Below are 23,340 nucleotides of genomic sequence, written 5' to 3' on the forward strand. Positions count from 1 at the left end.
GCTTGGTTACCTTAAGAGCATATAACCTCTACTCTCAGTTGCTTCAAGCAAGATAACCTCGTCTCTTCTTTAGAAGGACTGTTGCATGGAAAATGAAAGCAACATACTAGGATGGACTCAATGATCTTAGAGATCTTTCCCAAATGTAATGATTCTATGAGTAATTTACAATCTCTTCCAGGTACCTGCTAATCTAATGTCATTCGAATAATTTCCTCTCCTACCTGGTGTGACTTCAAGTGCCAAACTGAAGAAACAGGTTATTGTTCTCTAAGGAGGAAGAGGAGAATGATTTTCCTGACATGAGCCAGCCTCAGATATTTCAGCACTTTCCTATGTAACTTGAAAGTGACTCTGACACAGCTTTTAAAAGCAGAAAGTGAATGTTATCCCTAGGACCAGATAAAGTCTCATGCACTGAGTGAAAACAGACAAGTTAGATGGACAGAAGATGAATCCTGACTCCTGCAGGATTCTAGAGCCCTCAACTATTTGTGGTCAGAGACTGCATGAAATGGTGTTTGGCCGCAAACTGAGCATTATATCTTCTGCCTGTTCTTTTTCAAATGGTTCTTTTTATTGTTAAGCTGCTTTGTGTGACTGAAGAATATTTGGCCCATGTTGGGTTTCAATTCTTTCTAATGCACAGAATGATTGACAGTGTTAACTTGCTCCAAAGTGTCAATTAGAATAGAAAATTGTGGAACAACATTTTTATAATCTAAGTGCACTGAGTTGCTTAGCAATGTGGCTGCCTCAAATTTTCTATCAAATCTCTGGACAATATGCTGTTCATATTTGAGCTATTTGGGAAAAAGTGTTTTGGCGTAGGACAGTTGGTTTTCTTTTTCATTCAGTTATTTTGGTCAGGAATACACTGGTAATAGATTTAAGGCTGTTTAGATTTATGTTGTACTGAAGTTTGTCTTTTGTTCTTTTACCAATGGCATACTTGCGTATAAATTTGGTGTTTGGTTGTTCATTTCAAATCCCTTAGCACAGGGAAGCAGGTAATCATGTGTTTTATATCACATGGTCCTGGCTCCTCAGAATTACTCCATATCATTGTTTCTGTTCTGTCCTTCTGTGGACGACTTGGCTCCACTCAATTCCAGTATGTGTTGTGAATTCAGGACATTAGTACTGGTAGATGGTACTGCTATTATAAAATTGTGGTGGCAGTGAAAGACTGTGTAACAGTGGAGCAAGTACAACTCCACATCTATATGCAGAGAATAAGCAAACAAACAAAAGAAATGTCACTGCATCTTCTCCTCTGAAGGAACTCTCTCTGTGCTGTATTCCTGCTGTACCCTGCCACTCCTGCAGTCAGAATCGTTTTCTGTTCGCATGTTAAATTCATCACTTTTTCTTTTTGAAACTCTCTTGGCATATAGTATCATTATTCCGACTTCATCAATCACCAGAGAACCTCTTCTGACTTTCCTAAGATTGCGTAGAGGAGAAATTAGCAAGCCAGCCTCTAATTTACAAACCAGGAACACCATGAAAGTCAGTTTAAGTGAACCGAACCTCTACTAGAACAAGCTCCTTGGCATTAGCAGTATGTATTCTGTGGACTTCCATGATTTTTTCTGTTTTAATTTTGAAATTTCTCTAACAACAAGGAGAAAAAAACAACTGTATTGTTAAATGTAGGTCAAAAGTAAATTTATTGTTCTTTTAAGAGTTCATGTTACAATCCTGAAAGCCTAATATATACCAGGTGTTCAAGAAAAACAGCTCCTGATGACAACTGCATTTAGATCCTGGGACATGAGAAAATGTATGTAAAGTTGATAAAATTTGTTTGATAACTGAGGAACTGTGTGAAAAGAGTGGTAATTAAAATATATATTTGTATTGTTTTTCTCTTTCTTTGCTAACTTAACTTGGAACTAGGAAAAACATGGTTATCTGCAAGGGCAGAGCATCGCACGCCATTAGAGATGGTGTAGAAGCTTTTGAATGTGGTAACATCCTGACAGCAGTGAATGACTTCATACTGTTAGGCAATGATATAGTCTGAATTGTTCTGCACCTGTGGATTTTTGTGATTCGTCATCAATGAGATTAAACATCTTTCCCGTATAGCACAACTGTGAAATTTCTGCACAGTATTGAGAAATTCGGATTGATGGCAGTGAAAGAATACTAGTAAAACATCTTAAAACAATTTTAAATTAGTCTTCAAGTATTAAACAGTTTGTAGCTGCTGATTAGAGGTGTAACAATGCCATTTGGTACCATTTGCTATTACCAGGTAGTTCTATGGTTAATTGAAAGCTGCTATTGAAATATAATAGGTTGCCTGTCACTACTGATTGTTACAGCATATCCACAAAAAAAAAAAAATCACAAGCCGTACAAGTTTTTTCTCCATCAAAGAGAACAACTACAATAGTTATGTAAAAGTAAACATTATCTCATAATTACCATTTTCAGAATTGTGAAGATATAATAACTATAGGTAATATTATTCGTTTATTGAATGTATTAATTAATTTAATTAATTTTTAATTTTTATTATTTAATTAACCATTATTTATTTTTATTTATTAATTTTTATGTCATTCAGTGCCAAAATGCATGTTTTTCCAAATAGCACTAAAATGAGGCAAAGAAACTAGTTTTCAAAGTGAGACTGATTTGTCACACTATAATGTTAATCAATTTCAAAATTTTGGTTTGTTTTGTGTGGAAACTGTTGCACTAAATTTGGCTGTGTTTTCCAGCAGTCCACTGCATGCCATTTGTGTAAAGGATTCTTTCTATAATTCTTGTGAACTGTCTCACCTGTAAGAACTCTGGTGTTGAAATCTAGGTTTTTGGCAATTTTGTTACCTCAGTCTTGTATCGAGTTGCTGCATTTTTCAGTTTGTTACATTGATAATAATGATTGTTTTGCTAATTAAATACTTTAATGTAAAAAAAAGTTTGTTTACTACAACAGTAATAGCATTGGTGGTAAGTTTAAAAATGTGCAGGGTATGTATGCTGTTGACAATAAAATATTATGAAAAAGAATAGCAGAGGTACAGAAGGAATGTTTTAGCTCAAAGGCAGCATGCATGTTTTATTTGTGAATGAATGGTAATATAATTGAACAGACTTTATGGAGCACAGAGTCTAGCCATTTAGTAGTATAAATACAACGGAATCAACCTTTCTGGGATAAAAATTAAAAAGCCTACAAATTTGCAGCTTTTTCAAGTGAGATTTTGAAAGTCCAAAAAAGTAGAGACAAATTTCTTTGCACTTTAAATTTTAACACAGCAGGTTTGCAGATGACACCAAACTGAGTCATACAGTTGCCACACCTGAGGACTGGGGTCTGGACAAGCTTGATAAGTGGCTTGGGCTGACATAATTCTAACGAACAGATCAAGAGAAACTCTGCTGAGAAGGACTTGGGGGTTCTGTTGTATGAGAGGCTGGACATGTCCTGGCCATGTGTGCTGGCAGCTCAGAAGCCAGCCATGTCCTGGGCTGCATCAAAAGCAGTGTGGGCAGCAGGTGACAGAGGTGATTCTGCCCCTCACTCCACTCAGCTCACGTGAGATCTCACGTGGAGTGCTTCATCCAGCTCTCAAGTCCTTGGTAGGAAAGATGTGAACCTGTTGTGAACTGGATCAATGTATCTAGGAAAGATATTCTTTCAAATTGGAAAAAATTATTTGGTCCACATAGGATGGTTGAGGCCTCAGTCTGCTGTTTTCTACAGGTATTTGCAGCTGGTTGGGAAGTGCCTAATAGCACCGTCCAGGTCTTTGCAGGAAACTGGTGTGACATACCTCTTATCAAGGATCCATCCCTTGGGAGATACACAGCTTTGGCTCTGAAAGAGAGCTGTGCTGGGTATGCTACAGTTTTAAATGTAATAATGAAATTTAAAGCATTTCATTGTAATAAGCATTTTATTCCTGTGTTCTCCCCAGAAATAAAGACACTCTATGTGTGAGGTCTCTATAACTGGAAAAAAGGTCTGTGGCCTTATGGCCTTTGGCACTAGAAAAGAAAATCCCACCACAGAGCTCCTACGAATGCCAACTTTGTATTTTATTAGTAGAAATATTAATAATATGTATTTTATTAGTAGAAATTATTCAGCTGTCACATCTATCTCTAAAAGCGGACAGGACTCCAGTAAGCTACTGGATTTTTATCATTGTGTAATTATCAATTTCCCTGTACTTTTTAAAAATTGACTTGCATTTTGAAAATATAATGGCTAGTTTGTGTTTCTACATTTTATAAAAGTTAATTTGACAGGCGTCGGGGTCGAATCCAGAGACCTCCTCGAGAACAGTGCACCACTGCTGATGTTCTTCTTTTGCACTTGTGCCGCCTATGCCGTTCATTTCCAGGATGTGGTGTGTGGGAGCGTTCCCCCCGGGCACAGCCTGTGGACCTGAGTAATCAGCGCTCCGGAGCCGCTGGCGTGCGGATCTGCGGCGGGACGGGCAGGCTCTGCTCCCCAAAATGCATTAGCGTCCAGAGGCCGCCGCGTTCCCCCCATTCGTGGTCTTACAGGGGGCCTCCGTCACCAAAGCCTCGGGGCACCTGGGAGTGGCGGAGAGGCCAGAGGCGTGGTGGGGAAGGCTGCCGCCCGCGCCGGTGGGGATCCCTCCGTCCGAGGCGGACTCCCCGTCGCTCGCCGAACAAGACCCCCGGAGCCGCGCTGCGGCGGGGCCGCTCGCCCACCGACGGTGCACAGCAAGCCGCGGAGGCGCCACCGCGGTTCGAAGCGACGAGAAGCCGCTCCAAGCGCGATCGGCCCCGCCCGGACCACGCCGGGCGGGGGCTCTACCTGAGGTACGGCCGGGGTCTCCGCGATCACGGCCGCCGCCGCCTTCCCGGGTGAGAGGTGAGAGGACGCAGCGCTCCCGCCAGCCCCGGGCCTCGGAGGCGTGTTGCGGGTGCTGCTGTCGGTACCGCAGAGGGACCCAGGTACGAGACACGGGGGCTCCAGCGGCGCCGAGCCAGCTCCGCACGGGGCTCCGGCGCCGCCGCCCACGCCCCGCGCCGGAGGGGCGGGCCCCGCGGGACGGGAAGCGGCGCGCTGCCGGCTCTGCGAGCGCGGTGAACCTGCCGCCGCCGAAGCGGAGCTCGGGCAGCGGCGCCTGCTCGGCGTCCTGTGGCCGGCAGCGCTCGCGGGAGAGGCGCGACGGATTCGGGCTTTTATTTCCACTCAAGAAATAGGAGGATGGTGATCAGCTGTAGCATTATTTTTCAGTAGTGGGGTTAACCGCTTAACGGTAAGTTAAAGGTACCTATTAATTGTCCAAAGCAGGATTTCTGAGTCTCTGTCTGAATTCGTACTGAGGGTGGAGGTTAACTTTAGATTTGAAGAATGCAAAACTCCTCCAAAGCATAGTTCCAGTGTGTGTTGTGAGTTAATCCGGGCAGGCAGCTCAAGGCTCACCCTTCCTCTTGCAGTGGGATGGGGATAGAATCAGAAAGGCAGACGTGGGAAATCCTGTGGGTTTCCCCTGAGATAAAGACAGGATAAAGGGTAAAGCAAAGCAGCATGTAAAATAGAATGTGTAATCTATCCATTGTGTCCTCTTAGCAGGCATGTTTCTAGCCATTTCCAGGAAAGCACGACTTCATCCGGTTTAGCAGTGACTCGGGAAGCCCTATGCCGTCATGTCGTGTGTTTCCTCCTTTCTCCTTCTTCCTCCAGCTTAGATGGTTGAGCATGGCATCATACGGTGTGGAATAGGCCTTTGGTTGGTTGGTTCAGAAGTCCCGGCTGTGTTCCATGCAAACTTCTTGTGCCATCCAATTCCTGGGACAGGAGCCACAGGAGAAGCAGAGATGGCCTTGACTCTGTGTAAGTACTATTCAGTGATAGCTAAACATCAGTGTGTTTGAAGCACTTGCTTTGGTCTCAGAACACAGCACCCTGCTAGCTACTAGGAAGAAAATTAACTCGGCCCCAGCTAAAAAAGTAGAGTGTGAAAGAAAAAATTTGAAATAACAGTCTTTGAAATGTCATGCAGTTTTTGTTTTGCCCAATCTGTTTGATTTTCAAAGGACACAAAGTTTAAATGTTTACAATAGGAGGAGTTTGGCTTACGGATGTACAGCAGATTATAATGGGGAAGTTTCTGAGTATACAGGAAGTGTGGGGTTTGTCAGTTCTAATAGCACAAAATAAGTAAAAAAACTGTATGTTGACAGTTGTATGACAACACTGTATATTGTTCTGGCTTACTGTCTTTGTATTTAGAATATAAATAGACACTAATTTTTTTAGAATAGTATTTTATTGATGGAAAAGTACTGCGTTCAGTTTAATCCTTCAAACAATATGCTTTGGATTTTGGATCTTATAAAAGAGGAAGGACACCTGGTGTGTCAAAGAACCTTTCTGAAAAAAGTAAGCTATCAAAAGATTAACAACAGGCAGTTGAGGTAAAGATGGTAAACTATTGTTCATATTTGTTAATATTAACACTGTGTTAATAACACAGTGATCTGTGGTTTTGCCTTTGACAAAAATCATAAACTATAGAGAATAATATTTTTTCAAAAATGGTAAGTTTTGTAAGCCTGTTTTTCTGGTGGGGGGTTTTTAATTGGACCCTGGATAAACAAGGATTAGGTTGTTTATTGTTCTTATACTGCTAAAGCTAATACTTCATATTAACAACTCAAACTGCAGTCACCTCTTGTTACTTGCCCTCTATCCTTACCCTAGATTGGGAGATAAAGTAATAAGATGAGAGTTATGAAAAACTTAATACAATGTAAACGTTGTCAAGATATTGAAATGAGCAGCATAAATAGTTGTCAGCCTTCTCCATGCGAACAAAACAAAGGAAGGCCATAATGCATAGAGCATGTGAGGGAGATTAATTATTTCTCAGGAATGATTCTTGAGCTAAATTAGCAATTGGTACCAGCTTTCAGTAAGGACAGTGCTAGTTGTGGAGGGTTTTAGAAAGATGTTGGAAAGGAAGGTCTGAAAATAGAAGCTGGACAGCAAAGGTAATAGCAACATCCAATTTGAAGGCGATACAAAAAAAAAAAAAGAATTTCAAAATTCTAAAAAGACAAGCTATTGGAAGAAGCTGTAATGGGAGATTAATAAATGTGTTGTGAGCATAGTGGTACAGTGTGGCTAGAGCATGAGTGATTCCTTGGTTTAGGATGGGGAAATAAAGATGATTTCAATATATGAAAGTTTTAAAGTGTGTTCTTGGTCCCATACAAGGTTTTAGAGTACATTTTAGCAGGACTGTGACCAACAAAATACGGAGAAACATTATTAATTTGAGCAGCTCAGTCTAGCAAAAGATCTCACCTACAGCAAGGGGATTTGGACTAGATATTTTAAAATCCTGTCCAACCCAAGCCATTCTGTGATTCTAACCATGACAAGAGCTCTTTATTATGACCTTGCTTCAGAAGAAAACATTGTGTAACTGCACTTGCCTGACTGACTGGGCAGATATATCAGTTGTAGGCTGATGACAAGCTCAGATGTATCTGTGCAATATGTTGCATCTCCAAAAAATGTAGTCCTAGCACACATTAAGAAGGAAAATTTCTAACAATGATGAGGGCTTGTTAACTTGCCACACTCAAATGGATAAGGTACAGACATTTCTAGTCTCCTGTACTAGAGAGTAATGGAAACTGAGCCAACTGCAGAGAAACAGTTGGTGAAGGAAGACAGTTCAATGAAAGGTAAAACCTTGTCATAAGAAACAATGGTGTTGAATCAAAAGGTAATGAACATGAAGATGAGGAGGTAATACTACTGCAGTCTGTCAGGGCGGTGGGGAGGAAGAAAGTCTGTTTATAGTTAAGTGGAATGCTGCAAAGAAGCCATCGATACCATTAGGTAAATTTAGTATTAAAGCAAATCTGCATAATTTGTGTCATGCTTACTTGTATAGTAATTGGAATTAAAAAATGCAAAATCTAAATTAATTGTTACTATAAAAGAAGAGCATTTAAATATACTGAAAGCATACTTTTAAAGTTAAAATTTGCCATTTTACCCTTTCTATAGTGAGGAAATATAAATGTAATATTTTTAATTATACTGACTTAATGTATTTTATGACTGCATATTTGTGCTGTTTATTTCAGGAGAGCAAAATTAATGAGTTGTGTTGAGGAAACCATGAATTTCATTCATCAAATAACTACATATTTCTTTTCTTTAAGAGTCAGTGCTCTGTGTGTCTTTGAGCTCTTGATTTTGCTCTTTTTCTTAGCTTCTAGAACTCGCTGTTGTTTCAGCACTCTCACAGTTCCTAATCAGAATTTGTATCTACATGTTCTAGCTAGGCCTTATAGCATGTTATGAAAAAAATATTTGTCCAAGAAATGCAGATATATATAGTCTATTTTTCTAGTTCTTTTTAAGTACGTGTGTGAACTGGGTTTATATCAACATTCATGATTAATTTTCAGAAGAAAACTTAAGTAGCCTTAAAAAATCCATGAAAAATGTTTGATTTTCTTCAACATCTCCATACTCATTTGTAACTTGCATTAAGTTCTTGCAACACAACTGTGTGTACTTTACTCAAGAGAAGGGAAACTTGTTTTTCTGGTAGGTGTGGCTGTTACTGACATTAAAATAGCAACAGCTATGTGAAATAAAATGTGCCAGGAAGTATCTTAGGTATTGTGCCAGTTTTTATCCTCACAGTATTGTTCTGTATTGAACAATTACTGCAATTTACCTTAAAAGTATTTAAGTTTTTATCTGTTTAAAATAAACAATTAGTAGATTACTTTAGCAAAATAATTTAGCAAAAAAAATGAAGGGAGGACTAAACAGAGCCCCACTCTGCTACTATAAAAGGTACTTTTTCCTTTCCAGTGTTTGCTGTTCAAAATGCAATTGAAAAGATATTTTTTTCCTTGTTAGTTATTTATTGCTAGAAAAAGCAGAAGAAAGAACAGGTAATACATTTATTTTGTTATTTACTGTTGATGTGTTTTGATATTTCTTTAATTAAAAATAGTTATTTGTAAGATAGATCAATATATTAAGTCATAAATAGATGAAACCAAGGGGAAGAATGTTAAAAGTGACCTTCTCTTTGTAAAAACGCTAAAATATATAACAACCTTGGAATAAGAATGCTTGGGGGAAACGTGTATTTTAGAATGTATCATAAAAAGACTTAAAATGTTTGAGTTGCTTTCAGTCACAAATCTCCAGCTGGAAGTCGTATGGCAGTAGCAGATTCTTACCATGTATTTGCTGTTCTGCTGTCAATTTTAAGGCCTTATGGGGATACTATCTCCATTTCAGAGATAGAAGAGTCAGTGCTTTCTTTTCTGCTTGGTGCCTAGTGTGATGTAGTGAGATTTTCAGTGCCCCTATGACTATTCTCTTCTGAAAAGCAGTTTCTTGGTAGCTGGCAAAGGCTGCTGTAAATCACTTCAGCCTTGGCATATGGGACATTTTCAGGAGTGTGTTGTAACTGTGGTTCTTCCTAGTTCACTTTTTCATGAAATAGCAATTGTGAAAATATGGTACATTATTTTGAGGGCACAGGCAATTATTTTTCACCTGCTAGAAACATTTTTGTTGTCTTATGCAACAGTATCAGTTCATTCCATCCTGGCATTTTACTACACACTTCCTGCTGGCAGTTGGGGAAACTCTCTTCTACCAATGCAGTTTTCTGATCTGACATGAATTTAATTAATCTGGGACACCTTTTTTCCCCAAGAATCTCTGTGGTACAAGCAGGCCTTTGAGGAGACTTGTCTGTTTATGGATCATATCTGAGTACCTAAAGATGAATTTGTAGAGAAAACTTTTATCTAGGCTCCACTTGCAGAAATTAGTGCTTGAGAGTGGCATAAACTCCCACTCAGGCATTGGCACTTGCTAGCACAAATGCTGCTGAAGACTTCGGTTATCCAGTCACTCAGGACTGCCTACCTGTTCCTGCAGCAGCAAGAGTTTTAAGCCCTCACCCCCAAATCATGCCAGGAGCTGAGACAGCGTTGATCCAGTGTGAAGAGGCCCAGATCTCTAGTAAGCATTAATATGAGATGACCTTTCCTGCAGCTCCTGCCTCGTACAGGGTTATGTAGGGTAGAGTGGCAAACTGAGTTTTACACCTGCATTGATTTCACCTGCCTTTGCTAGATTATATGAATTGACTTTCCTCTGTGTGTATGGTCTCATCTGTGGTGATCTGAAAGTTTGGGAATTCATAAATTTGTGATTATATCTGGACCATCATGTAATTCCTAATTAGCCTATTTATTATGAACTTGATTAATTCTTGTCTATGAGAAGTCTGGTTGAGTTTGTTTTTTTTAAACATAATTTACATACATACAGTGTAGATGGAAAAAAAGAAAAGTTTTGCTTTGCTTTAAGAATTACTGCCTAGTTATTAAATTGGATATTCTAAAATTTGGTTTCTTGAAAAAAAAAATACTCCTTGTATTGCTGTATATAGACCTCTGTTATATTCTTCTACAGAACCCTCCATGTAGAGAAACTGCTCCACACATTTGACAAATAGAGGCATTCAGTGTCACATACCATACATATCATTAAATGCATGTTCTCTGTCTGTTTTTTTATAAAAACACAGTAGCTGGGTCTCTGAGTAAGTCAGTGCACTGTGATAGAGACTTACCCCCATCTTGTTTGTGAAGTTCTTCAGCAATGATCGTGGCTCAGTATTATCTCATACAGCCTTTTCTTTTCTGCAGATAAGGCAGCATAAAGTACAAGGACAACGAAATTTGCATGGACATTTAGATACGTTCAAAATGTTGTGTGCTGGGAAAAAATCTTACTTTGCTGCAGCTGTGTGCATTATGACTGTAACTTCAATGCTTGCAGTTTCTTATCTGAAGTTACAGAGACTTTCTCATCAGCCAAAAGTAATTCAAGAAGGTAGAAGATGTAGAGGGAAAATTGCCATTAGCACAATAACAGCATTAGAAGGTAACAAAACTTTTATTATATCCCCATACTTTGATGGCAGAGAAAGCAAAGTCACTCGTGTGATTGGGATTGTTCACCATGAAGATGTAAAACAGCTGTACTGCTGGTTCTGCTGTCAGGGCAATGGAAAGATATATGTATCAAAAGCAAAAATTGATGTTCACTCAGACAGATTTGGATTCCCTTATGGTGCAACAGATATAGTTTGTTTGGAACCTAAAAATTGTGATCCAACACATGTATCAATTCATCAGTCTCCATATGGAAATATTGACCAGCTGCCGAGGTTTGAAATTAAGAATCGCGAGCCTGAGACCTTTTCTGTTGACTTCACCGTGTGCATTTCTGCCATGTTTGGAAACTACAACAATGTCTTGCAGTTTATACAGAGTATGGAAATGTATAAGATTCTTGGAGTACAGAAAGTGGTGATCTATAAGAACAACTGTAGCCATCTGATGGAGAAAGTCTTGAAGTTTTATATAGAAGAAGGAACTGTTGAGGTAATTCCCTGGCCAATAAACTCACACCTCAGGGTTTCTTCTAATTGGCGCTACATGCAAGACGGGACACACATTGGCTACTATGGACAAATCACGGCTCTAAATGACTGTATATACCGTAACATGGAAAAGAGCAAGTTTGTGGTCCTTAATGATGCTGATGAAATAATTCTTCCCCTTAACCACCCAGACTGGAAAACAATGATGAACAGTCTTCAGGAGCAAAACCCAGGGACTAGTGTTTTCCTCTTTGAGAACCATATCTTCCCAGAAACGGTATTTTCTCACATGTTCAACATTTCATCTTGGAATACTCTGCCAGGTGTTAACATATTACAGCATGTATACAGAGAGCCTGACAGGAAAGATGTAATCAATCCCAGGAAAATGATAGTTGATCCACGAAAGGTGATTCAGACTTCAGTCCATTCTGTCCTACGTGCTTATGGGAACAGTGTGAATGTTCCCATGGATGTTGCCCTCATTTATCACTGTCGGAAGGGCCTTCAAGGAAACCTTCCCAGAGAATCTCTCATCAGGGATACAACACTGTGGAGATATAACTCATCATTAATCATGAATGTTAACAAGGTTCTATCTCAAACCATGCTGCAAACTCAAAATTGAAACTTCAGTTATAGGGAGTGAAAGTGGAGGGCTACCTGTATTGTGGGAAGACAGGATATAATTTAAAAATCACATGACATTGATTTCCACATGGAGTCTACATTTTTCTGCAATTATTTAGGGAATCTGTAGCAAAGCCATGAATCATTTAATGATACCAATGATCAATGCAGATTGCAATACCTCTTCTGAGAAATGTACAATTTGTTTTCAGTAAATAATTAAAGTCAGTATTTGTCAACTGATTCAAATAATGCAATACCGTTTTCAACCTATGTACAAAAAGTACAAATACAATCACTAGTATTAAAGGTAGCATTGCTTAATTCTTGCAGTTTGTATGTCACTGTGTACTAAATTTGTATGCATCAATTTGAGTAAAAAAGTAGACAAGTAATTGAGTACAATCTTTCTTTCAATTGTGAAAAAACTACCCCTTATATTCTTGGAAATAGTGTATGTTAGAAATGTGATGGATTGTAACACTAAACACAGCAGTTGGAGTTTTGCTGATAAAAAATGTCTTGTTCTACTGGGCTTTGGAGACATGTAAGTTTGAGAAGAGTGATTGCACCTGTTCTGAATTACTAAAGTGGTAAGTGCTGAGTTGTGTAGAGGAAAGGGACAGAGATTCATCTTAATGAAAAAGATAATTTTGTGAACCAAAAAGAACCTATTTCAAGGAGGAAAAAATAGATGGCCAAACAACTTTTATGAAATGTAGTATTTTGTTGGTTTGTTTTTTTTTTTTCTGGCATCTTGAAGCCTCATTAGAAAATGTTATGAAATTTAGACACAAGTTGGATTTTAGTCCTTTATGTGATAGGTAAGTTGATTTATATTGCTTCCTTAGTAGGTGTGAGGGTATAGAAGCTGCATTTTTTCCAGCCTCTGTCTGGAAATAGTGCTAAGTAGTGACTTTTGCTGAAGGGCTAGGTGGAAACCAAAGCAAACAGAAGAGCCATTTGCTCACTTCTGTTTCACAGTTTCAGTTTCAGTTTGACAAGCCCCCAGAACTACATGCATTGCATGTGTTGTGGCAATATACTCATACCTTCCTACTGAAGGTACATTTGAAGGCAGCAATAGCCTGACACTGGTGTCAGACAGAAGTGTGTGAGAGCAAGTATGCTTTTTAAAATTTCTACATTAGTTTCATGCTGTCGTTCCTTTATCTACTTGGTAGTGGCACATACGTGTGCCCTTAAAGAGCTCAGTTATTAGTGGAATAGTATCATTAGCAATGTCCAAAGGTAACTTTTACTTCGATGCACAGTGACTGGTAGCATCTCCCAGTCTTTATCAACAAACTGGCAGCTGTGTTAGGATATGAGATACCTGCTGCTATCAGTCATACAACCTTGTGTGGCAACAGGTCCATGTAAAATTTCAGACTCATTGTTTAGAAGGGGCATCTGCAAGTCCAACTCCCTGGCATTGTCTAGGAAGGCTGAGCAACCTGTTTCAGTCTTAAAATAAACTCACTGTGGAGAATTTCTCTTGTCACAAGAACCATTGACCATTGTCTTGCTGCAAGATGCCAAAATCAGTCCGACACTGTTTTCTTTATCATTTACTAGTTAGCTGGAGACAGTAGTAGTGCCTCCCCATCCCATGCCCACCATTTTCCCATCTGGAGGGCTCAGCTTAGGTCTGTTTCTCAGCCATCTTGCACTCCACCTCTCTGTGGACTCTGTATAATCAAGGTCACTAAAAGAAGTAGTTAACCAAGTTTTTCTGATTTGCTGACTTGGAAACAAGGACATTTCTGGCATGCCTCAGTCTTTCAAAGTATGCAGTGCTGTATAGGTGGTTCCTTCAGAAGCATACATCATAATGATACTGTAATGTTACTCCCACAATAAGAATGATGAGAACTGGGTTTCAAGATAAATTATTGAAGTTAAGTTACTGAAAACATTCTTTTTCACGGAGGCTTTCTTCACTTAGGAGTGAGACAACAAAAGCTCACTTTTGTGAGCTCATCATTTATGCCCCACACAATGCAGTTTGGAGAGTTGTGAATTTGGCTTCTGCTTGATAAAATCCTTGAGTACAGACAACATTTTTCAACGTAAATTGATGTGAGTAAAGGTGGAAAAACTGAATGCTTAAGAGTCTGGCTTTGTATTTAAGAGATTGTTCCACTGTGACTTTAAGCAACTCCTATGGCATCCTCAAATCCTAATTCTTGCATATGAGAACTCTCCTTCACTGGTGTAATTAATACCACATACATTTGGGAATTGTGGCCTTCATTCAGTATTAAGTATGAAATCAGGTCTCCTTGAATAATGGGAAGAAAAAAATCACACTAGTAATGCTAGACAATTTTGTCTTTTCAAGGGCATGAACCAATTTTCATGAAAACCCATGTTTTCAAGTTGTGTAAAAAACAAATGACATTAAGGCGGGAGGGAGGGAGGGAGGGAAGGCAGGAAGGAAGGTAGGTCAACCTAAAGCATTTCTAAAGCATGTGATGTAGATACAACTTTTAACGACATGTCAAATAGCACAAAAATGTGGAAAAATATTTGTTAAAGGACTTGTTTGATTCTTCTGTGTCAAAGGCTAAGTATTTAAAGCTATCATATGGAAAAACATTTTGAAGACAAAGATTCTGGAGAGAGAGAGGGTTTGTTGTTTTCTCATTTTTGTTAAGCAGCCATGCACTGCAACCAGTATTTGCTGTTAGACGTACAAAAGCCTATGGTTCTAAAACAGTAGCTTCACCTTCTGTTTCAACAACAAAAAAAAAGGTCAGAAGTCAGGTCGAGCACAACTTGATTTCAGACTTGGTAGTAGATTTGAATGGTTTAAACATTACAAGCTATACTTCAGAGCCCAAATAGGTATATTTAAACATGAATATAGACAAAAATTTGTGGTGAATACTGTTAGCATGCTGCATTGCATTATTTCCAAAACAACCCATTCCCAAATGCCCACATAAAAGTAAATGATTGTGCATTGCATGATGATACCATTGGATGTGCAACTTTGGTTCATGCAAAGTCTCGTTTTATGGACACACTGCTGATAGGCCATCAATTCCTGAAGATTCTGTATGTGTGAGCTTTTCAGCCATGTTCTTTCCATAACACCAAATGGATACTATGGTCTGGCATACTGGTGGCAAAAACCAAGCCCGTATCATTTTGGCCATTTAGTCCATTTAACCAAGACATTTCACCAGCCAAGAAGCTTGAACCTCTCTTTGACTTTCTATATTCTGGTAAAGGCCAGCGGCTTATCAGTTTTTCTGTCCTCAAGTCCATTATGTACAGGTATCTGTTGTCAAACAGTAGAGCAAATATCTCTCCAAAGCCCAGCAACGACACATTTGAGAAGTCTGGAGGTCTGATAACCCTAGAAGACAAGAAAACAGTGTTAGAATCTCCCTTGTCATGAGCTTGAATTACTAAAGCAAATCCTGTGTGTCTACAAAAAATGCGTCTAAATTAATCATTCTGAAGTAATTTAGAAAGAACTGTATGCAAATCTTTCAACTTAAGCAACTGAACACTTAGCCACAGTCAGGGCCTGTGGTTTCACTTCTGACTTTATGCATTCAGGACAGACCCATCTGAACATAAGTGAAAGCTAAGGTTTTAAGCGGATTATTCTGCAGAGCTCAAGAAAAAAACAGCCATTTCCACATACAAATGAAAGAGCAAATGTACTTGTGTTTTACAGTAAATTTCCATAGGGATTTCATGCATCAGTATCTTTACACTAAGAGGTAAAAGCTGTTAATATTCTTTTGATCACCCCTGTAAAAGGCAGAAGTGAAACACAGACACGCCTTCTTGTGATAAGCAGGTCAGATAAATCATCCAAGACTGGTCCTTAGAGTGCTGTTTTACTGATGTTTTATGTTAAATTAACCATGGGGAGAAATAAAAGTATTTTTAAGTTCCCCAACACCTTTATGATGTCTTCCCTTAATAAATAAAACTTGGAACAGAAACTGAAGAGTTGAGTCTTCCACAACTGCCTGCATGTTTGATAATACCATAAAGCAAAGAACTGAGGCAGCAAAATGTGTGGGGATGAAAATCTGCTCTCAGCAGTAAGAGACCATCTTTCTGTTTTGAAAGATGGGAGGGTAAACTAAGAGGTGAAATTACTCAGTTATTCTTACTCATAAGAAGCATTTCTGGAGATCTTTCAAATATCCACAATTATTCAGGCTATTTGAATTAAGAAGTCTGCTAGCAGTTCTAAAATGCTTTTTTTTTTCTTTAGTTACTAACTATCTTTGATGCCACCATTTCCAACTTATACAGCCTGATTCTTTATGTGGAAATTGAATGCCATCATGTTTGGTCCCTTATTGCAGTCTGATAGATTTCACTGTCATTCCACAACATTAGAAGAAGTGACAGATCAGTAGTACTATAAGGAAAAAGAGTCTTTTTAATTTCTTGTCCCATCAAAGTACCCCCAGAAATTCCTGCTTGGTTCTCTGTATAGCAGTCTCCATGGTAACATTAGCTCTGCATCACTACATTTCCACATTCCCAACTACAGTATTGCAGTCTGGTTTAAGTCTATACAGAAACACTTCAGCTTACAGAATGAAAATACGGAAGAGAACTAGCATGTGGCCAGAAACCAAAACAGCAATGAAATGATTCATATTATCAAATGACAAGATTAGAATTAAACCACTCGATATGTGTAAAGCAAAATGTTTACAGGATTTTATTCAAGATGCTTTTGGTCCACATTTAAGGTAAATTAAAACTGGTAAATTACTTCTTTTTTATTTAATGAAGACTGATCCTAAGCTGAACAGTTTACCTGAGAATATCATAGCTGGCAAAGTCCCACTGGTATAATCCTAGTGCTGAACTGCACACTATGTATTTACCATCAAAGTGCAGCCTGGGCTGTAGGGAGATGCTGCGGTCTTCAGAAACAGACAATGTTCTTAAGCATTTGCAGTTTATTTCCCTTCCAATAGGCCAAATCTACAATTAAAACACAGTTTAAGACCATAAAAACTTCATATTATAACCCATAAAAACTGTCACATAAATAGAGCAAGCCTCACAGTCTTTTTTTAAGCATCAGGTAAATGTGTGCATGAGTTTTTTTCAGAAACATTTATCTTTTTCATGTAGGAACATCAATTCCTCAAACATCAAGTGACTTGTCTTACAGTATTGGTGCAGCACATGTTACTAGCAAAAAAAATTCCCAGTGAAAATGGGTACTTTAAAGAATGGAAAAAAAAAAAAATCAACCATCCAACTGGGACACAAATGTAACAGTGCTTCAGTTATGAAGCACTTCTATAGCCACAAACTTACAGCACTTTCCAAGCCCAAAGTCCCCAACAGTAACAGTATTTGCATTTACCTGCTTCACTGACATGACCTGGAAGCACAGATTCTCTGCATTACCATTGTTGTAGAGCTATCATTTAAAACTAAATGCTAAGGCAAGCATTGAAAAATTAGCTTCCAAAGAGTTTCATGTTCTGCATGCAGCCTCTAAAGCGGGAAATGTGGGGAAAAACGAAATCCTTCTATTGTTTGTAAACTTTAGCAAATCACTCAAGCTTTTTGTTTCCCAATGTACCAAATAATACATGCATGATATATGGTACATACCTTGATTTCATACTTATCTGCACTTAGGAGAATATAATCCCCAGGACTATGCATAAGAGATTTTACTTTGCATTTCTGCAAAACGACCTGTAATTGAAGGATAGTAATGATTTATGTTGATGCTGTTAAATAAACAAAATTTTCATTTGCATTTTTCATTTCACTGACCACCTGCATAGTGTATAAAGGCAGTACAAATACTTTTTAGCAACTGAAGGAAAACTACAGTTTACACTCCTCTTGTTCCTACTAGAGATAATTTACTGTACTAATAAGCAAACATACATATTTCACCTCTACAGTCACACCCTTCATCTTTCAAGTTCTGAAATAACCAGAGGAAAAATATTGTTTCATGATCAGATTTTTGTTATCAAGATAATCCAATTTTTTACAAAACTTTTTAAGCCGTTCTTCTTTCAGAACCAGTTTTTATTCAGTCTTTGAATCAAAACACTGCTTCCTAGTATTAGCCCAGCAGCTTTGGAATTGAAATACCTTCAATGGTCTGAAAGGTTCAATTACAGCTTAAATATTTTTTCTGTTGAAATGTTATTTTGTAGTATTTCCAGATGTTCTTCTGATTCTAAATTTACATGCAGGATTAGGAAATAAAAATTTAGAACATGTTACAAATTTAGTGAAAATAAGTGTGTGAGATTAATTATAAATCAATATTCCCACCTTAGTGACCCATTCTGTGTGTCCAGTAAGGGTATTCAGGCACGTTCCTGTTGATAAGGCCCACACTTTCACAGTGAAGTCTGCAGAGCCACTGACCAGAATATCAAGTTCATCATTGTAATCCACGCTAAAAACTTCAAGCAAAGAAGGAACTAAATAAGGACTACCAGTCTCTATGCATGCATTTTTCTCTGAGACACTAGTAGTATCTATATGAATTCAGCAGCTTCTAAATTCATATGCTACTACATCTTTAATTGTTCTTGAACTATATAAATGAATTATTGCTCTGGATGCCTAAGTTTACATTGTGAAATTACTGGTTTTTTGCCCAAATTAAGAGCATGTATATCAGTGCTTCCTTTATGGCTGGATTGTAGCAAAGTGTAACTTAAGGTGGTTCCTATTTCCAGAGTTTTAGTAAGACAATTCCACAGGATTAGTGTATTTTATAAACACAAGGAAAAAAAAAAAAACTACAGCTGAGCTGACGGTATTTCTAAGTACATGACAAATAATTTAATTATGAGGGCAATGCAAATACAAATTCCCAGGTCCTATTTTGCTCTTCGTTTTAAGCTCATGTCCAATGTGGGAACAGAAAAAATGGCCGTGGCCATGTATGCCCTGCTACCTGAGATTTGCACCTGTTTGAGACATGGAGCTACTGAATAACCATGGCATTTATTGTTACTCCCATGCAATTGCAAAATGCTACATGGCTAAGCTTTAGCATATTCAAGGACAAGTGTATATCTGTTCTAGTCACTCCCTGTCGATGGCAACTGAGGGGACTCAGGTGACAGAGAACAGAGGCTGAACAAACCAAAAAAGCTAGTGCGCAAAAAGCTAACTGAAATTATATTTTGTTTGATGACGATGTATCTTACTTCACTGGTGAAATGACAATTTTCAAATTTCAACATACCTGCACCAGTATGTCCTCTGAAATGTTGTGTCTTTGCCCCAGAGCTCCATTCCCAACAGGCTACTGTGTTATCGAAAGATCCTGTTACAAGCTTCTGTTCATCAAACTTCACTGCAGCACACGTGTGTGTCTGGATACCATATATGCACTGACCTGTGCTTACATCCCACAGTTTTGCAGACAAGTCATCTGATCCTAGAATATAAAACAACGGGATAAATGCAAGATTGGTAGATTCTGGCACTACCTGTTACTGATAGTGTCTACTGAAACAGATGCATGGAAGTTCACGTGACACATTACTCAGGTTTGCAGAGCCACTGACTATACTGCAAACTTTAGTTTCTTCCAGGAAGGAAAGGGTTCCAGCAAACCTTGAAATATAGATGAATACCAGGCCTCATATCCTGCCACTTTCTTTTCTCTGCCTGAAGCTCCTCTTTTTTCAACTGCTATCTTTGGAGAACAAAATAAAACCCTGGACTCCTTACATCTGCTTCCTCTCCTGGGGATTTCAGTATAAAAGTTGTCAGAAAGTTTTGACAATGCTGTTTTCTGTGTATAACATTCACTGCTGAGTAGGTAAGTGAAAGACTGGCTAGAATCTAGTTGTTGGCTTCTAGTAAGAATCCTAATGTACCAGCAAATGACCGACTGAAGTCAGTATTCCCAACTTACATTGAGAATAACACTGTCATACCAAATGACTGGAAAATCCTTGGAACATGCTCTGACAGCGATTCACTGTAACTCTGTTATTATTCTTTCATTTATGTTCTGTCTGTAACTTAAGTTTAAACTGAAATATTGAAATCTCTTCAGGGAGGAAGCTGAAATTATGTGCAAGTCAGACTAGTAGCAAGGTTAAATCTAGTTTTACAGCACTTCATAAAACACTTATGTTAGGAACTGAAAGTGCTTACAGCCTTGTTTCAAAGAAGACATTTTTCTTTTGTCTTCTTGACTTTTTCTTCCATGCTCTGGGAGACGGAAGTTCTCTCACAGCCCGAAGTCCTTTTAATTGAAAGCTATCGTCTAAGAGGACAGCTAACATACCCGTACTTCTCAAATGGGCTTACTTAAAGTAACAGCATGATCAAAATCATAGAGCAATCTGGAAGGGCCCTTAAAAATCATTTAGTTCCAACCACCGTGCCATTGGCAGGGACAATGATCCCTACTGTTACTATTTCTTTATCCAACAAAGACATCGGTCTCCTTGTGTTCTTAGTAAAGTGACTAATGAGTTTATTAGTACACCAGATGTTTAAAAAACAGAAAAATTAAGTAATTTTGAATCATCATCTGTATTCACACTATGAAAATAATTTGTCTGGTAAAAGAAAAGCAAATTGTCATTAATCTTATGAGGGGGAAGAGAAAACAAAGAATTTTAAGACTTCCAAGTTGTCTGTCCTTCCTACCTGTACACAGAAGTCCATCTTTATAGTAAAGTGCATATACTCTGGCACTGTGTCCAATTAAAGAGGATGTCTCAAAGGCTTCGTGGTCCTTCAGTTGCTTCATCCTTAAAATAGCTTTTAGGTAAACCTTCTTCCAATGTAGAGGATCCTGAACAGAGTCATCTATCTGCCAACCCAAATTCTTACACGCAGTCTGCCACACCTCTGTACAGGCACTTATAACCTTGTTCCACTGCTTAGAGACGAGGCAACATGTGAGTAAGGTCTGCGGATCAAGCCATTTTAACAGATAAAAACTAAGTTCCAATGGAAGAAGTTTGAGGAAATCCCTCTTGAGTAGAATCTCTAGATTATTGGAGAGGTGCCTGAGCTGGACTGCTCCACTCAAGCTAATCAGGTGATCCAGAGTTTCATTTTTCTGCAAGTCCGTCAGAGAAAGAAATGCAATAGAAATGTTATCAAGCCATGCTTCAAAGTCCTTTTTCTCCATAAGGTTATGGAAAAATTTACCTGTGATACATCAAAATACTGTATTAGTTCCGTTCAGAAAATAAGGTATGAATCACATCTTTATTACTGGTACATAAGTATTCCAAATAGCATGTTAACACACAGATTGAAGCGACCAAATGCCTTTTAAAATATTCTTTAGGTTAGGACTCAGCCTTTGCATGCACCCTGAACTATCATTTGTCCCACAGCAGACTTACAAGTAAATTGTATGTAGCTAGTGAATGTTAGCATTCATTATGAATGTTAACATATCTCTTGTTTCAGATTAACACTTTCAAATTCTGAGTCCAATAAGGTAGGAGTTAGTTTACATTTTACACCTATTACAGCCAATAAACAGTATCTTAGAGTTCACTCATGGATTATTCTGATAAAAGGAAAAAACAAAACACATAAGCAGAGCGATAAGCTAGTTGCTGACATAATTTACTCATACCTTCCTCCTGAACTATTTTAAATACAAAGCAGGTAACTAGTTAGTTTTTAAAAAAGTATACAGAGATGTCTGACAAACTGTGTTGGAGGATACGTTAGTCTTTCTAATCTTTCTATTTGGCGCAGGTAAAGACCTGAACTTGTGCTGGTGTAGCATCAGTTTTGATGAGTCTGCACCACTTTGACCTAAATGCATTTTAAAAATCCAGTTGTTGTATTTTTTTTCCTATTTTCTCAGTTTATTTCCACTGAGACTTAACTGTGAAATTGAATACCACTCCCTGAAAGCACTTATACTATCCTGTGACATCTCAAGTTTCTTCAGTGACCTGGGACATTGGTTAAGAAGTTAAACATCAGGTAAACAGTTAAAAAATAACATACATTTATTTTTTCTGGAAGGTCTAATTCATTAGATAACTGTCTGAATTTCACAGCACTACCAAACTGAAAGAACTGAGATATTTGAGTGGGACTCAACAGCATGCTTACTTCTATACAGACATTTTACCATCATAGAAGATCTTAGAGTACACCTCTTAACAGGGCATAGGAGTACAGAAAATTACAGTCACCAATGTAAAAGGCTGCACATGGCATGCAATTGTTGATAAAACAAACAAGAAGATTCTGGATGTCAAATGCACAGAAGCAGCGGCTCCTATTAAATCACTATGTTGATTCATTACAGTAACTTTTACTGCAGACAGCACTTACCGGCTTTCCTCAGCACATATGGCAGTGAATACAGTTACTGTTGAAACAGGCACGTGTTCTCTTTAAAGCAAGTAAAAAATTCTAATAGGCCGGCTACGAATAGAAACTCCGTGAGCCCCAAGGCATTTGCTGTATTCAATACGTGAAGCTATTACTGAAATCAAGGGCTGCTGTGAGGCCGCTGAAGCCGGTGCTCGAGCCTCTTTTCCAGGTGCTACGCAGCCAGCCCTATCCGCTCTCCCCGCCCGCTCCCAATATACCTCCGCACGCAAAGAGCACGGCGAGGACTGCAGACTCAGCGCCGCTCCCGCCGGCAGCTCCGCGTCGCTCACCTCAGGTAGCAGCCCGCTGCGGGGTGTCCGTCGGCGGGCAGTCGCCACGGCTTGCGCGGACTCCCGGAGTCCAGCACGGCCGGGTGCTTCCCTGCGGCCATCGCTCCCACGGCAGGACCGGCTCTCAGCGCTTCCGCAGCCCGCGCCACAACCTCCAGGCACCCACGACAGAAGGGTCGCTCTCAAGACGAGACTAGGGCCTCACGACCGCTCGGCGCTGAAGGGAGGGAGGGCTGGGCCAAGCCCGCGCTGGGCGATCCGCCGGCACCGGAGAGAAGGCGCTCCCCGACGCGTCGCTCTCACGGCCAGGCGGCTTCCGGCGCACCCCAGCGTCATCGTGCCCCGCCGCTTCCGCCGGCCCGGCCAGAGGCCGCCGGGAACGGGCCGGGCGCTTCCCACAGGAATCCCCCGGAATCCCGCTGCCTGCTGGGTTCCGCCGCTTCCCACTCGTACCCGAGGTTTTAGCAAGTTCTGTTTGTTAAGAATATTCCTGTAGTTATTATGATGAAAAATGCACTAGTGTTTATCATACTGACTTAAAATCAAGTATTCTCTCTCCTTCTGGCAGAGGTACGGTGTTGGTGGAACCATGCACAAATCTTACG

General features: G+C 39.2%; 3 protein-coding genes and 1 long non-coding RNA gene across 20 annotated transcripts in view; 2 read left to right on the forward strand and 2 right to left on the reverse strand.

Moving 5' to 3' along the window:
- RALGPS1 (Ral GEF with PH domain and SH3 binding motif 1) overlaps positions 1-3,027 on the forward strand; it is a 64,991-nt gene extending 61,964 nt beyond the window's left edge. For all 5 annotated transcript variants that reach the window (XR_010349170.1, XM_064394154.1, XM_064394155.1 and 2 more), the window contains one exon: positions 182-3,027. Coding sequence is in view for 4 of the 5 variants with exons in the window: in XM_064394154.1 (XP_064250224.1) it covers positions 182-211 (30 nt within the window). In the remaining variant the exon portion in view is untranslated. The remainder of the gene's footprint in view (positions 1-181) is intronic.
- Positions 2,027-4,957, reverse strand: LOC135283395 (uncharacterized). The gene is made up of 2 exons (XR_010349171.1): positions 4,811-4,957; positions 2,027-4,563 (listed from the first exon to the last, which is right to left on the reverse strand). It is a non-coding gene; the product is annotated as an uncharacterized LOC135283395 (long non-coding RNA).
- LOC135283394 (uncharacterized) lies at positions 4,644-17,265 on the forward strand. 8 transcript variants are annotated; one of them, XM_064394170.1, is made up of 3 exons: positions 4,644-4,950; positions 5,687-5,836; positions 10,714-17,265. In XM_064394170.1, exon 3 carries the CDS (start codon positions 10,774-10,776, stop codon positions 12,079-12,081), a length of 1,308 nt encoding a protein of 435 aa, XP_064250240.1. In that variant the 5' UTR covers positions 4,644-4,950; positions 5,687-5,836; positions 10,714-10,773; the 3' UTR covers positions 12,082-17,265. The 8 variants fall into 8 exon arrangements, with proteins under 8 accessions (XP_064250240.1, XP_064250241.1, XP_064250243.1 ...); XM_064394171.1 differs by having other exon boundaries at positions 5,692-5,836; XM_064394173.1 differs by having other exon boundaries at positions 4,644-4,867.
- Positions 12,808-23,050, reverse strand: FBXW2 (F-box and WD repeat domain containing 2). Of its 6 annotated transcripts, none has more exons than XM_064394161.1 (7): positions 22,736-23,050; positions 20,739-21,248; positions 19,315-19,509; positions 18,387-18,520; positions 17,703-17,789; positions 16,958-17,057; positions 12,808-15,450 (listed from the first exon to the last, which is right to left on the reverse strand). In XM_064394161.1, exons 2-7 carry the CDS (start codon positions 21,226-21,228, stop codon positions 15,359-15,361), a joined length of 1,098 nt encoding a protein of 365 aa, XP_064250231.1. In that variant the 5' UTR covers positions 21,229-21,248; positions 22,736-23,050; the 3' UTR covers positions 12,808-15,358. The 6 variants fall into 6 exon arrangements, with proteins under 6 accessions (XP_064250231.1, XP_064250228.1, XP_064250229.1 ...); XM_064394158.1 differs by having other exon boundaries at positions 16,888-17,057; XM_064394159.1 differs by having other exon boundaries at positions 16,888-17,057; positions 22,664-23,026.
- Between the last annotated feature and the right edge of the window lie 290 nt (positions 23,051-23,340).

This window comes from Passer domesticus, chromosome 18 (genome assembly GCF_036417665.1).
Source record: "Passer domesticus isolate bPasDom1 chromosome 18, bPasDom1.hap1, whole genome shotgun sequence".
In the NCBI taxonomy this organism is placed as follows: domain Eukaryota; kingdom Metazoa; phylum Chordata; class Aves; order Passeriformes; family Passeridae; genus Passer; species Passer domesticus.

Bases quoted from the DNA above. Each gene is read 5' to 3' on its own strand.
- LOC135283394 (XM_064394170.1), top strand. From the start codon at position 10,774: ATGTTGTGTGCTGGGAAAAAATCTTACTTTGCTGCAGCTGTGTGCATT.
- FBXW2 (XM_064394158.1), bottom strand. From the start codon at position 21,228: ATGGAGAAAAAGGACTTTGAAGCATGGCTTGATAACATTTCTATTGCA. The intron at 19,510-20,738 runs GTAGGAAGGACA...TTTATATTCTAG, and splicing joins AGATGGACTTCTGTGTACAG to GATCAGATGACTTGTCTGCA. The intron at 17,058-17,702 runs GTATGTACCATA...TTTTAATTGTAG, and splicing joins CAGATAAGTATGAAATCAAG to ATTTGGCCTATTGGAAGGGA.